The following is a 14675-nucleotide window of genomic DNA, read 5'->3' as shown; positions in this document are numbered from 1 at the left end:
AAGAATAAATCCAAAGGAATGCAGCCAATGGGAAATGAAGAATTAGACTGGCCTGGACACCCTCCTTAATGAATGCTTTGGGAGGAGTTCTTCACTACAACCTCCACTCTTAGAGGCAGAGGGTACTAATGAACGATGAGATTCCTGATGGCAAGATGGAGGAGTCTCAAAGTGTGAAGCTGGGTGGGTAGGTTACATTATTAGAATGTAAACTCCTTTATGGCTAGGACTGTCTTTCTTTTTTGTATACTGTATCCCTATAACTTAGGCAGAATACCTCGCACATAGTGAGCACTTAACTATAGACTTTTTCATTCATCCATCCACTCATTCATTTCATTTAAACCGCAGAAAAATCCTAGAAGTTGCCTCTCAGAATTTAGATTTCATTACAAGTATTATTATTCCCATTCTCTAGATGAGAAAACTGAAGCTCAAAGACTTTAAGTGACTCTGTGGTCATTTATGCATGTTACAGGCAGGATTCAAATTCACATCTTCCTGATTCTAATTCCATACATGCTCCCCAAGCCAAACACACAGAACTAAAATGTAGAAATTTTCTGCTAAAAAACTGAACTGCTTTCAGAAGGCTTAACCAGGTCGGGTTCATTAGTGCCACTTTTTAAAGAAATTTTTATCCTTGATTTGGAAAAGGTGAGAGCTCCCTTCTTCTATAATAGGGATAGTTCTTTAATCCTAAAACTCAATTATCTTGCCTATAGAAATGGAGGTATGTGGACCAATCCTGGCCATGTCTCTTTAATTTCCCACAATTGCCTTTGTTTGGAAATGCCTCATAAGGCTGCAACAATAGGCAGTATACAAAAGGGGATTTGCTTCAGCAGTCAGGAAGCACTTGGTCCAGAGAGGAGCAATGTGGTTTGCTGCCATAAGTAAAAGGGGAACAGTTTAGGACTGTTTCAGTAAACAAACTACTGTTCTGGATAGTGTTATTATGCCTTGCTTTCTATTCTCCCCCAAAGAAATTCAATGGGGAAAAAAATTCTTAGGAAAACTAGTCATAGTTATTTTGTCTGGGCATTTATGAGTATATGTTTTATTTCACATGAAATTAAGAGACATGATTTTTGGCATAGGGTACACAGGAACTAAGATGCAAAACAACCTTAGAGATCATTAAACCCAACCCCTTCAATGCAAAGATTAGGAAACTAAATCCTAGAAAGGTAAAGTAATTTGAGATTCCAAAGGTAGCAAACAGCAGAGTTGGAAATGGAACCCATTTTTTCGGATTTCAAATAATGGTATCCTTGCCACAATACCATAACTAGCTCAAACATAAGTTTCAAGTAGAGTAATCCCTCAAAAAGTATTTTTATATTTAGTCATTCAGTATAAAAGTCTATTTCCCATCACTACAATCAGACCACCCAAGAAATCAGAAACTGTTATGTCTATCTCTGCCACTGTTGTCTCTCTAATTCTATGTGACAGTAGTCTATCCTGGTCCAAATTGTAATTAGAATAATATGAGTCTTCCGATGGTATCTGACAGCCAATCCTGATCACAAATGAGATAGTAAGAAAAACTCCACATATAAAGCATGTTGTCAGGTTTTTTGAAGAATTTCTTTAGGATTAGCCAAAGAGAGGATTACTTGTCAACCATTACCATGAGTCTCATAAAGATTATCAAAAAATAAACCAGCATAAGAGCACCCATTTAGTTTAAGAACTACAAAGAGTCTTTTGTTATACTTAATAAAATGTAATGTCTTCAGTCTAATGCTCAAATGAGGCTTTTAAATTTAAATAATAGTGATGGTAACTATGCTTAATACAATTTCCTTCCCAAACTATCCTTTTGAGCCTACTAATGGGAAAGCAGACTGAGCATGGAGAGTAAGGCAGCACAGGTAAGGCACAAAATGCCAGCAGGTAGTCAACAAGTATTTATTAAGCACTTACTCTATTTCCTGCATTATACATATAAAAATTACAAGTCTTTAATGTTACAACATTATTTATCTTAGAATTCTAAGTATAAATTCTTTACAGTTACTGATAAAAAAAACAATAGTTCAATACAGAAAATGAAAGAGCCTAATACTTTATTAAGACAACCAAGAACATAATGTGTCTCAAAAGATAAGTATCAATTTTTCATTTCAGATTATAGAACCTGCCTGGGGTCACAAAGAAAATCAGCAGATTGAAAGGTAGAACATAGGTCTTTTTAGTTTTCATCCAGAATCAATATGCTAGAAATGCTATATCCCTTATTGTCATATCATGAGAGGAATGTATCTACTGAGAACATTACAGAAAAAAATATAATTTCCCACAACAATAAACACTTCACATACACACACACTCACACATCTATTCTCCAGACTGCTCCTTTTAGTAACTGCTTAATCCTCTACATGAACATGCAACTGAATGCATATCTAGAATGTAAGAACATAGAAAAAATATTTCCTTTACTGAACCTACACCATTTTGAAACATATTCAACAAACTATCATAACTGCATGCAAGGAGAATACATAACACAACAAGGTCACATATCCTAAAAGTCTTCACACCTACCTCCATTTTCTTCTCCATTACTATTGTTTGCTTCAGCCATTTCCGTGCCATCTAATTCTGATTCACAGCCTAAATCCAATGTTCCATCAGCCGGGCATGAAGATTCTTCCTTCTATAGAATAAGGGAGAGAAATGGAAAAAAATACAAATTAGCAATACAAAATATTTTAAAAATACCTACAGCAAATTATCACATGATATTATTTTGAATTTCAATAGTAATTACCTTCATCTGTACTAGTCATTTCTTATAGGAAAAAGAACTGAAATAAAATTAAACTGATGACTTCTGAAAAATTAAAAGGTTTATTTATAACATGTGCCTCTCTATTCCAACATACATATACGCAAAGTGAATTACTTTTTGTTTTGTTTTCCTCCTATTCTCCCTCATTCACTGTGCCAAAAAAAAATAATATTAACTATTAAAGATTCCAGAGTTTAGTCAGGTTATATGCCCAGGCTACTTGCTATAAGGGGAGAAACAAGTGAGTAAACATTTTTAAGAAAAAAAAAAACTGCTGTAATTTTTTTTAATTCCAATATAATGGTTAGAGCCTAGTATTCAGCATCTATGAGAAATTATCTGGTAACAGCCTGAAGTATCTTTTAGTATAATGAGCTTTAATTTAAGAAATAAAAATCTTGTTAAGGTAATAAATTATAAATACTGTTCATCAACATTTAAGGAAAAATCTGTCCTTTTAAAACTCTAAGTAATAAAGGTCACACTGATTTTACTCTTTCAAAATATAGGCTATTAAAAAGCAAAAAAAAAAAGCAATAAGACTTTGCCAAAAGAATTCTAGTTAATGTTGATTTTTAATGACAAAGAAAATCAGTGGTATTGAAATAATTAAGTTTCAGATATCCTGTTTTCCTTTTCAGTTACTCCACTCTTAGAAAGAAGCCTGCAGATTTAATTGCTACTATTTCCTCTGGATTATCCTATTTTCAAGTTTTACAAAAAAACTGTAATTTTTTTCCACAAAAATTTTCACTTCATCATTAAGGGGCTTACAATCCAAGAACTTCCTACCTAAAACTCTGAAAAACTAAAAACATTTCAAGAAACAATTCAATTTTTTTGCCATATGTCAGAACCAAGAATAGAGGTATTCTTTTCCTGAAAAAAAAAGTGTCAACTAATTCTTATTATCAATTGCATTCTAAGACATATGAAAACAATTAAGTTTTAGGGTCAATGCCTATTCACCACACTCCTCTCCATGAGTCTAATTCTGTTTCTATTCTATTTTCTTATGAATAAGTAAAATGTATTCTTAAATTAATGGATATTATTTGCAGAAGAATCCAACTTACTTTAAGAGCATAAAGTCCTGATTTCCCAGGGATTTTGAAGAATGTCCCATCCCCTACACGAGTGTTGGTGTGAAGCATTGCATTCAGACAGGCTAATGGAGAAGTCCCACTAGAAAATAAAATTTTGCAAAAATGAAGCAGACTGAGATAGAATATCTGTTGCAAAACTCTTCACTGTCTCTTTAAAAAAAATCATGCATGCCTTTTAAAATAGCCTCCCAACCCTGAAAACATCTACATTACAATAACAGGCCAGTTTCACCAAAGTTAATCAGATGCATCTGTCCTATAGGCTTCAGGCAAAAAGTCTGTGAATTATAATTATGCTTTTCTTCATACAGCAACCAGCATCACATTCTAAAGAAACCAAAGTCCAAACATTTATGTGAAATTATTTCCCAAACACCATGGAGCCTCAATTTTAAAATGTTACAGACAATTTGACGGCTGCACATGAATGATCAAAAACTACTAAGTTCAAGGGCAGCTGTACCCTATAGGATGAAAGGCAACAAAAGAATAATAAAAAAAAAAACTAAGAAAGAACTGATTTGAAATTACAAATATTTAAGTTACTTGAGAGGTAGCATTTTTTCACATGGTGAAGTTTCTACGTCTGCATACATTCTTAAGATATAACATCTACTAGTGATAGCCTATTCTCAATTAAGATATTTTAAACAAAAAGAGATTAAGATACAAGTCAGCTAGAAATTCTCTTACTAGTATTATCAGCTAGTATGTTCTCTTTTGAAACCATCAGGTGCCAAAGTCTGAATTAAATTGAATTTTTTAAACAGTCATCCATGTAATTATATATATAGCTAAATCAAAAACATACACTCAAATACTTAATGCAAATTCACAAATGCATTTGTATTTCATATAGATATAGAGAGATAGACAGATGATAGATAGATAGACAGACAGACAGACAGACATCAATAGAGCCTAACACTCACATTCTCACCTGAATATGCTTAAGGGTGTGATGCAAATTTTTTTTTTTTTAATGGGAGTGGAGTGGGGTTGAAGACTTTGGGAACAGGAGAAAGAACTGACAAACTATGTATGGTGTTCTAATTAGCTTCAGACTCTCCAAAGTACTATACATTAAATCAGATTAGGGGATTGAAAACTTACTAATGCTGATAATGAAATCCCTTTAACTTTCCTCAGGAGTTCTAACTATGTCAGGAAATGTTCTGGAAGAAAAAAATCCCAGATCTATTGATATTCCCAAGCCTGTAACTGTACCTGTCAGTCAGGAAATGCAACTTGGCACCATACTTACAGAGTCACCTACAAGTAAAATCATCACCTTGCTACAACATGGGCAACACTGCTGCCTGAGCGTTATAGATAGGACAGAAAAGTGAAAAACTTCCACCTATTTATACTAGCAGATACCCATGTGATATCAATTCAGCATGTATTTGCATTCTGGTTAATAAAATTTATATGCAATAATATACTGAGGTTCTCATTAAAATTATTTTTAGCATAAAAATCTTTTCCTTTTCCATGGTTTAATCTGATTCCACTAAAACAAGATAATGTTGTAATGGTAACAACTACACTAGCAATTGACTATTGCTAGAGTTTTAATACATTAATTCATTTAAATCTAACAAGAACACTATAAAAAACAGTAATAAAAATTTGCCCAGAGTACAAATTGTTAGTAATGAAGTACAATAAATAGCAATTGTATTTTGTATTTATACAGTGCCTTTCTCCATAATATTCTTACAGTTTTTAGCCTTCATCATTTTTCCTAATCAAAAGATCATTTGTTGGTTTTTTTTAGAGAGGGCCTGGACACACCTATGAAAACTCTTTCTAGAAATTTCATTCAATGGAGAAATTCTAGCCAAGGGATGTCATGAAGTATTTACTGAGCATCACAAAAGAAATTTTCTTTCATTACATCTTTCAGGCAAAAACACAACTTGAAGCTAGCGATAATCATTATGCCAGATTTTTGGAGTCTCAATATAGTGAAACTGTCAGAATTACAGGTTTTCAGTAGGAAGTTGGCAGGAAGATAGTAACACTACAATTGGATGTGAATCCAATATATAAAAATGACAAGGTACAGGGATGTTATTTTTAATGTGGCTTTATAAAATAATTTACCTGCTTTAAAATCTAACATGTTGCTCCTGCCCTTGATGCATAGTCCTAACAGAAACTCTAGACATTTAAGCCTCAGACTAATTAAAACAATAGGATATAAAAAGTAAAAAAGAAACAGAATAAAATAAAAAGCCAAATAAATATAACTCAAATTCACTGTCATTTGCAAATGTATCGAATTCAAGTTGGATATTTCAGAAATATCTTATTGCAACTAAGACAGGTAGCTATGGTTTGTCTGAGCAGAAAATATCTTTACTATTATCTTATACAATAATATAAAAAGTCAGCAACATTCATAAATAAAAATATTCCATTGGAGTAATGTGATTACAAATAGTACCAGAGAGTCTTCCAATTATTTCACACATTTTATACATACATATATATATACTTTTACTACAAATTTCTCAAAAATTTCCCCAAATAAAATTAATTTTTATTCGCTTAACATACACATGCAAACAAATCATACACTTTGAAGATAAGTTCAGAGATGTTATGATATCAATGATAGGGTGTTAAAGTCAAGAAGACTGAAAATCATTGTTTTGGGAGAGCTGGAGTTAGTAAAATTAGAAGGAATACTTATGTTTTCAAGCCTCGCTCCCATTCTGAGGAAGTTTTTAATATTTGTTTAAATACGGGAACAGATGACATTTTCCAATGGTTTTACATTTTTAATTATTGTGCTATCATTTAGCTAATGCAGAATAAACAACTTTTTTTCATATTGCCCATTTACTATTATTTTTCTCTTCCTATCCACCTCTATTTTAAGTACCAAAATGTAGCACTACACTGCACTAGCTAGTGGTTTTAGGATGTAAATTAATGAAAAGTCTATTTATCAAACATTTTTAAGGAACTAAGTTTGGTCACTTTCAAATACTTAAAAACAACAGAGGATAACAAAATTTGTCCTTCAACCGTGTTTAAGGATTGGATACTTATTAGGAATTAGAATATTAATTGTTGAATTGCAAAGTTTTGACTCTAAAGTGTTTGACAGCAATTCGTTCTCAAAGTTAAACCCCTAGAAAGGGGTGGAGTAGTTATACTTAAATTACCTTAGGAAACACTTTGTTCTGCTTATACAGTAAATAACCTTCCAGCCAATCTTTAAGTCATCTGATAAATTCTGAAATAGCAGAGTCTGGAGGCTTCACTATACTTAATGTTGTTTTATTGTACTTTTAAAAAAAAATCTAAATTATACAAAGATACTTTCTCATAAGATTGAATTAGTAGGTGTGAGAAATCCCAAGTTGTTAAAGGTTAATTTTTCAAACTGAAACATATTATGGCATTTTGACATTTTCTCTCTCCCTCCCCTCTACCCTCTCTTCTCTGTCTCTCATCACTGTCTTTCTCCCTCTTTTATAATTTGGCTGACTACGCATATTTATAGTACAATGTGGGAAAGCTATGCACTGCTTATTACAAATTGATCCCTCCTACTGCAGTGATTTTCAAAATCTTTGAGGTTGCAAACCTTTCTTTGCATGTGTATATATGTATATATAAACACATATATATGTATACACATGCCTCCAAGACCCTGGAAGAGAGTAAATGAGGCTGAAATTTAGAGGCCAGAGAAATTATAGAAATTAATTATGTTCATGTTTCAAAGGTGCCCTTTTTATGTAGAAACCATCATACTCCATTTTTGTAATGAAACATAGAAAATGTTGATAATAGAGCACAACTAGATAAAAACATATACCACATTTTCCTTTGCTAAACTAAGAAATGAGGATAAGTATCTGGAAAAGCAGATTTGGCAGGCATGAGGTCCAAAAGAAATGGGGGAAAATATAATATCCCATAATTATAGTTTGATGTTATCCAACGCAGCTAACACAAGACTCTCAAATGAAATCTCTTCCTCATGACTAGTACAATGAGGACAGCAAGAACAGTCACAAAGGCACCCTAAAAAAATATTAATGGAAACTATTTCATGTATTCTTGCCCTTGCTTAAAAAACAAACAAAAAAAATCTTTCGACAATTTCCTAAAAGATTAAAGCATTTAGTAAGCACCATGCTAGTAATGTTGAGGTTTAAGGTTTGGGGGGGAGCGAGACCCCAAAATACCAACACACCAGGTCCTGCCAAATTATTTTGACTCAAGTCTTCTCTCAGCCAAAGTAAAACAAAATTTATTAGATTTTCACCTTAATGGGTAGACTCTTAAGGAGCCTAAGTATACATGAAGCTTTTATTGACAAGCCAGCCAGAATAATCTGACACAGAATGAATCTGTGCTAGATTGAATTCTCAGCCCCTTCATGGAGGCCACAGAAATATACGGAAATGTTTCCATATATGGAAAGATTGTGGGAGGAATTAGGGGTGGTCTAGAGGAGGAATTTGGGGAGGGTCTTGTGAAAGACTCTAAGGAGGATATTGAGGGGACTGAGGTCAGACTCCAGTAAGGACTTGAAGCATGGGAAATAGCTGAAGGCTGCCCCAGAGACGACAATGGAGGGCAAGGCTAGTTTAAGGGTAACAGATTTGGGTATAGGTAATTTGATAGGTTCAAGGGTGGGAAATAGCTGGACAATGGAGGACTAGGCTAGGTTAAGAGTAACAAAGATTTGGGTCTGGCAATAATGAAAAGTTTATGGCCTCAGACAAATGCCTCATCAAGCGGGAAGATTCAGAGCTCAAGGGGTTTCCCAGAGCCCTAATGCCATCACTAGGCCCTTGGGGATGCAACAAGAAACTAATACTCTAAGTAAAAAGTAAGGAAGGTCTCAATTAAAGCTATAACCATGTGGGCAAAGAGATGATAATGTAAGTTAAATTGTGACAGCTGACTTCTTTTAAATATAACTGAATAGAGATAGTGACTGAGGGGAAAAGAAAAGCCAAGAGTAACTATAAGATTGTGAACTTAGAAAAGATGGTGTTTCGCTCAACAGGAACAAGGTTTTGAGGAGTGGGTTTCAGAAGAAAGATAATAGATGATAGGGGCAGCTAGGTGGCTCAGTAAATACAGCACCAGCCCTGTAGTCAGGAGGACCTGAGTTCAAATCCAGCCTTAGACACTTAACACAAACTAGCCATGTGACCTTGAGCAAGTCACTTAACCCCAACTGCCCTCCAAAAAGCAAAAAAAAAAAAGAAGATAACAGATGATAGATCTGGAGGTTGAAGGGACTTTGGAGGCCATAAAGTCCAAGCCTCTCACTTTACAGGTGAGAAAATTGAGGCATAACAAGATGAAGAAATTTGCCCAAGGCCACATAGTTAGTCAAGTGAGGCAGGATCTGAACTCACTTCTTCCAGACTTAAATCAGGCTTTCTATCAACTATCCCAAAGGTTTTTCAGCGTGCTCCCCAGATCCTGGAGGACCCCAAGAAACTTTCAGGGTGTCCACCAAGTCAAAATTATTTTCATAATACTAAGGTGTGATTTATCTATTAAAATTCTCATCTTCCTTTCCCAATTACATATCTGTAAGGCCATTCCTCCTCCACACACCCCCCCATATACTTTAACCAAGATAACATATCACTACAGATTAAAAGCTGAAATAGATACAAGAATCCAGCTGCCTTCTAATAGGCCAGACAATAAAGAGATTTTTTAAAAATTTAAAACACTGTCACTCTTCTGATTTTTTAAAAATATAGTTATTTTTCATTCAAATGTTTATTTTAACATGTAATGGGCTATCATTTTAAATTAATTTTAAAAATTTTTAAATTTTTCCATTTTCATTTCTAACACAGTAAATACCAATAGATAAAACCCATATAAACAAAATCTCTTTGGAATCCTTGATAATTTTTAAGCATGTAAAGGGATCTTAATAGCAAAAGTTTGATAACCACTGTACCCTATCTCAATAAATAGTGGTGTTTTTTAAAATTTATTAAAAAATGAAAATGAACAAATGTAAAATATTGATGTGGACTCTGAAGGAGTAACAGAAAAGTTGTTCTGTCATATACTTAAAATAACTATTTTAAATGTAAATAATTACTAACAAAGTTTAGTTTGCTATTAGTCCTCAATTTTAAGGGTTTCTTTTTGCCTTTTTTTGAGGGGGGAGGGCAGGACAATTGGGGTTAAGTGACTTGCCCAAGGTCACACAGCTAGTAAGTGTTAAGTGTCTGAGGCCAGGTTTGAACTCAGGTCCTCCAAACTCCAGGGTGAGTGCTCTATTCACTGACCTAGCTGCCCCCAATTTTAAGTTTTTACTAACAATTTTGTTTTTTAATAATTGATGGCTTTTTATTTACTTTTAGTTTACAACATTTACTTCCACAATCTCTTAAGTTTCAAATTTTGTCCCTCTCTTTCTCCTCCCCCTCCACCCAAAGCGGGATGTAATCAAATACAGGTTCTAAAAATACCTTCATGTTCAACATTTCTAACAATTTTTAATAGTCTTTAGGGAGACTATTCAAAAACCCAATCAAATAGAGATAATACATTATGAAGGGAGACAAAAGGAAAAATTGCTAGATTTATAATTAGAAAACCTGAGCTTAAGCTGGCTCTGCCACTGAATACCTGTTTAACCTTAGACAAGTCCCTTCTACTCCAGGGGCCTGCTCTGTGAGGAAACATAGAATTCCTGGGCTAAAATTCAGCCTTAGACACTTACTAGCTGTGTGACCCCTAGGCAAGTCATTTAATCTCTTTTTGCCTTAGTTCCCTCATCAGTAGAAAAGAGTAAGCACTATATAAATGCTATGTATTATTGTTATTATTTATCTGTAAAATGAGAAAGTTGGGTTTAGATGACTTCTGAAGTTCCTTCCAGCTCTAAATCTATTACCCTCTATAGAGTCTGACATGTCCACAGGATATTCAGGAGGTGATTCAACAGCTAATAATAAACTAGTAGAACTCAGGAGAGAGATGAGGACAGATATGCAGTTTGAGGATCTATCTAAATTACAAGGAAAACAGAATCCATAAGAACTGAATGAGAGTAAATACTGAGAGAGAAAAGAAGCTTAAATTATATTTCAGGATTCAAATTTGAAAGACAAAATAGTCAGACTTAATATATTTTTTAAAATGGTCACGATCGCATTGATGTAAGAGGATAAATTATTTATAATAGTCAAAGTGATTTAATGAAAAAATCCTAAGACTATGCTACTAACTGGTCTTCTTCCCTACCCCCCCCAAAAAATTAATCTTATTAAGTATAAAAGTATACTTATATAAGTATAAAAGCTAATTTTCCAAGTGATTATTTCTTTTTTAAAAAACTCTACACAAGGATCAGTGATGATCCTAGAATTTGTTAAAATCCAAAACCTTTTATAGATTCTCTGAAAAATTCCTAGGGAAACCATCACAGTTTCTCACATATGTCTAGATTAACAGGCTTCAAATATGAACTTAATATTGGTCCAGAATTCATGGCCTTTCTGTAGAGTGAAGCTAAAAGTTCATCCAAGGAGTGTCATTTGTGAATTAACTCTAACACACAGTTAACCTTAACCATACTCAGAAGCTTCTGTCCCAAACACCAACTCCCAGAACTATCACTGGCAGTACAATCATTTCCATGGCATCTTCACAATTTTAGCAAATACTCTCAAGGAACCTGAAAATTAGTCAGTCAACAAGTATTTACTAACTGTTTACTTTATACCTGGGATATTGTGCTAGGAATAAAAACATGCCAAAAAAGAGTCCTTGATTTCAAGGAGCTTGTATCTAATGGGAGGTGGGGGTGAGAGGGGGAGGCAACATACAAGGAAGTTTAAAGGGATTTGACAAAGCTACCAAGTGCAGGGGCATAATAGAAGTGCATCCTGATGAGAAATGAAGAGAAAGCTGTCCTGGGCACCCTCCAGAAATGCAGGTTCTGGGAGGAACCATTAAATGAGAAGAGAGCACAGGGGCAGAGGGTTCTTCCAGTGTATGAATTCCAAGGACAAAGTAATCTTCCAATATGAAGAGATTCCTAGGACAGAAAGGAGCGAGACAAGATCCCTGAGAGTAAAATTTGGAAGTGGACTTTATTACCTCGGGAGTGCCAGGGTCACATACCCAGATCAGACAGTGAGTTGGCACGGACAATATGCCAGTTTTTAAGGCAATTCCAATAGTCACATTACATAAGCTGAGACTACAATCAGTGATTTGACAGTGTATATTTGAATTTCCCGCAAGTGCATAGTTTACCCTAGGCTGAACAACAGGGAACCTAGAATGGGCAAAGATGGGGAAGATCTGGTGGGGGGGACAGGGGACAGGGAAGAATGGAGAAATATCCAGTGGGGGGCAGGGGATGGGGCAGAATGGGGAAACAACAGGGATTTTGCCCTGGGCTAAAATTCCTGCTCACAAATCAGTTGGGAGGGGGAAGAGTGGAGTCATGGTAGAAAAAGGCAGAGTACGGACTGGTGAGAGAATAAGCTAATTTCTAGACAGATTTCTATTAAAACTTGCACAGCCATCTGAACTAAAAGCTGGAACAGTTCTGAGTTATACCACATTTACTTTTATATTAAGAAATTATCACCTGTTGTATAGCAAACTATCAATCTTTGCAATCTCTATTCTTAAAGAACTGCCCATAACTAAGAGGTTAAATAACTTCCTCACAGGTAGTAAGTATAAGTAATAGGCCTTGAAATCTTTTCTTCTTGGTTCTGAGGTCAGTTCCCTATTCATTACACCACATTGCTCACTAATTAATCTTTGCTGCCTATGAAATACTAATACTGTGAAGGAGATTCTTTTCCTAGACTTCTAAGTAACAGACATATTTTTCCTACAACAAATATTCCTATTCCATAAAGTTCCTTTGATGTATTCAATTCTAAGTAGATGGTCTGGAATCTGAAAAGTTACTAATAAAAAGAATAAAACAATACTTTGGCAGAAAGAAAAGGTAAAGGTCAAGAATGACAGAAACAAGTAGAGCTACATTCTTGGGAAAACAGCTTTAAATTTCCTCCAGTGATTAATTTAGCTTGTAATAGTAGAAATAATTATAGCAACAGTAACAATGAAGCTCTACACAAATGTGGATTAAAATATTCCAAAAGAGAATGTGATGAATAAATTCCAGGTCTCTGGAGAAAGAGCTGAATTATAGTGTGTGTATACACACACACACACACACATACATTTATTCACAAATACACACACACATATACAGACATGTGCATATGCATTCACATACATATATATTTCCTTTATGGGAGATCATGAGTATTTTTTAAAATACAGTCAACTCTAGATATTTATAATACTAGCACTAAGGTGTCATTGGTAATGTTAAATAAAATAATATTTGACTATGGGAAGCATTATGATGATTTTTTTTCCTGGCAGCAGATTAATCTTTCCAATTATGTTTTTCCCCCTTGGGTCAATATTAATATTAGTCTGTATTCCTTCATATGTACCAACTGCTAAGGGGTTGAAGAAGGAGCAAACCCTGATATATGCAAGGTGGCAAGGGAAAATCAATATGGAACTAACATTCTACCATAAATAATCCAAAATGACAAATGAGAGTTAATTACATGTGGCTTTCTTATGTATTAAATTCTAATGCAAAAGGTCCTTCCAGTGAAGCATCTGGCTCTTAAAATCATGTGCAATCTTTGAATACAAATGAAAATAGAAGAAAGCTTTTAATAAAGTAAAAGAAAGGAAAAAGATATTTGAAATGTACATAGAAAGGAATAAAAGGATAAATCATTTAACATGTCTTTTGGTTCAATTCATTATAATAAAATCAAAATATGATGTCAGTTACACTAACAATCCATAGATAAGCTGTCAAGTTTGTTTATCCATTCAACATACACTACAGCAAATAAATCATAATACTGCTCAAAAAATTTTCTTTCCATTAACATAACCCTAAAAAAAACACTTTAAACTATTTAAATTATTATAAATTCCTAATGAACTATCAATTTTATTTCAGATAAAAAAGAAGCAACAATTTTATCATGGGTACACACATATATTCATTCAATAATTATGGGAAGGATCATCAGGAAAATCTACCAATCACCAACCACTCCCTTACAGCAGTAATAACACTTATTTCTCTAAGTCTTCAGCACGGTTCTATAGTAGGTGTTCAATAAATACTTATTGAATCAAGTTCTTTCCTCAAAAAAAAAAAAGGTAAGTCATACAATTATTCTCACATTAAAGATGAGGAACTAAGGCTCAGACTGAGTTAGGTACTAGGTAGCATATCTGAATGGAGCACTGTAACTGTAGTCACAAAAACCAGAGCTCAAATCTGTCTCAAGAACTATGTGACCAGGGGAAAGTTTTTAACCTGAAGTCTATTCAACTTCTTCAATTGCAAAATGGAGATAATAACACCACCTGCTTCCCAGCATTGTTGTGAGGATCAAATGAGATGATATGTGTAAAGTGCCCACATCAGAGGTTAAGGATCCTGCCTAAGGTTACACAGGGATCTCATTGCACAAACATTCATTCATTAAGTACTAACTACTTTTAATGTATAAGAATTATGTTAAGATTCATGTGCAGCCCCAGAAGACCTAATCTGCAAGAAAAATGTCAACAAAGGACTTTCTGGAGTAGGTTTTACTACTAAGAAGTTAAAAATGATATTTTGGAAAAGGAAAGAGTTTTCATCTGACTATTTTATTCTAAGGACCTGAAAGATT

General features: G+C 34.1%; 1 protein-coding gene across 11 annotated transcripts in view; it reads right to left on the bottom strand.

The window, feature by feature from the left end:
- Positions 1-14675, bottom strand: part of ASXL3 (ASXL transcriptional regulator 3) — a 302427-nt gene that overhangs the window by 161026 nt on the left and 126726 nt on the right. For all 11 annotated transcript variants that reach the window (XM_069099871.1, XM_069099875.1, XM_069099878.1 and 8 more), the window contains 2 exons: positions 3880-3988; positions 2557-2668 (listed from right to left, as the gene is read on the bottom strand). In XM_069099871.1, coding sequence (XP_068955972.1) covers positions 2557-2668; positions 3880-3988 — 221 coding nt within the window. The remainder of the gene's footprint in view (positions 1-2556; positions 2669-3879; positions 3989-14675) is intronic.

The sequence above is a fragment of the Petaurus breviceps genome, unplaced genomic scaffold (genome assembly GCF_028583685.1).
Source record: "Petaurus breviceps papuanus isolate PSGF00001 unplaced genomic scaffold, PetGlider_PUasm1.0 38, whole genome shotgun sequence".
In the NCBI taxonomy this organism is placed as follows: Eukaryota; Metazoa; Chordata; class Mammalia; order Diprotodontia; family Petauridae; genus Petaurus; species Petaurus breviceps.
The sequence above is the reverse complement of the archived record's forward strand: the minus strand, read 5'-3'. Positions and strand labels throughout refer to the sequence as shown.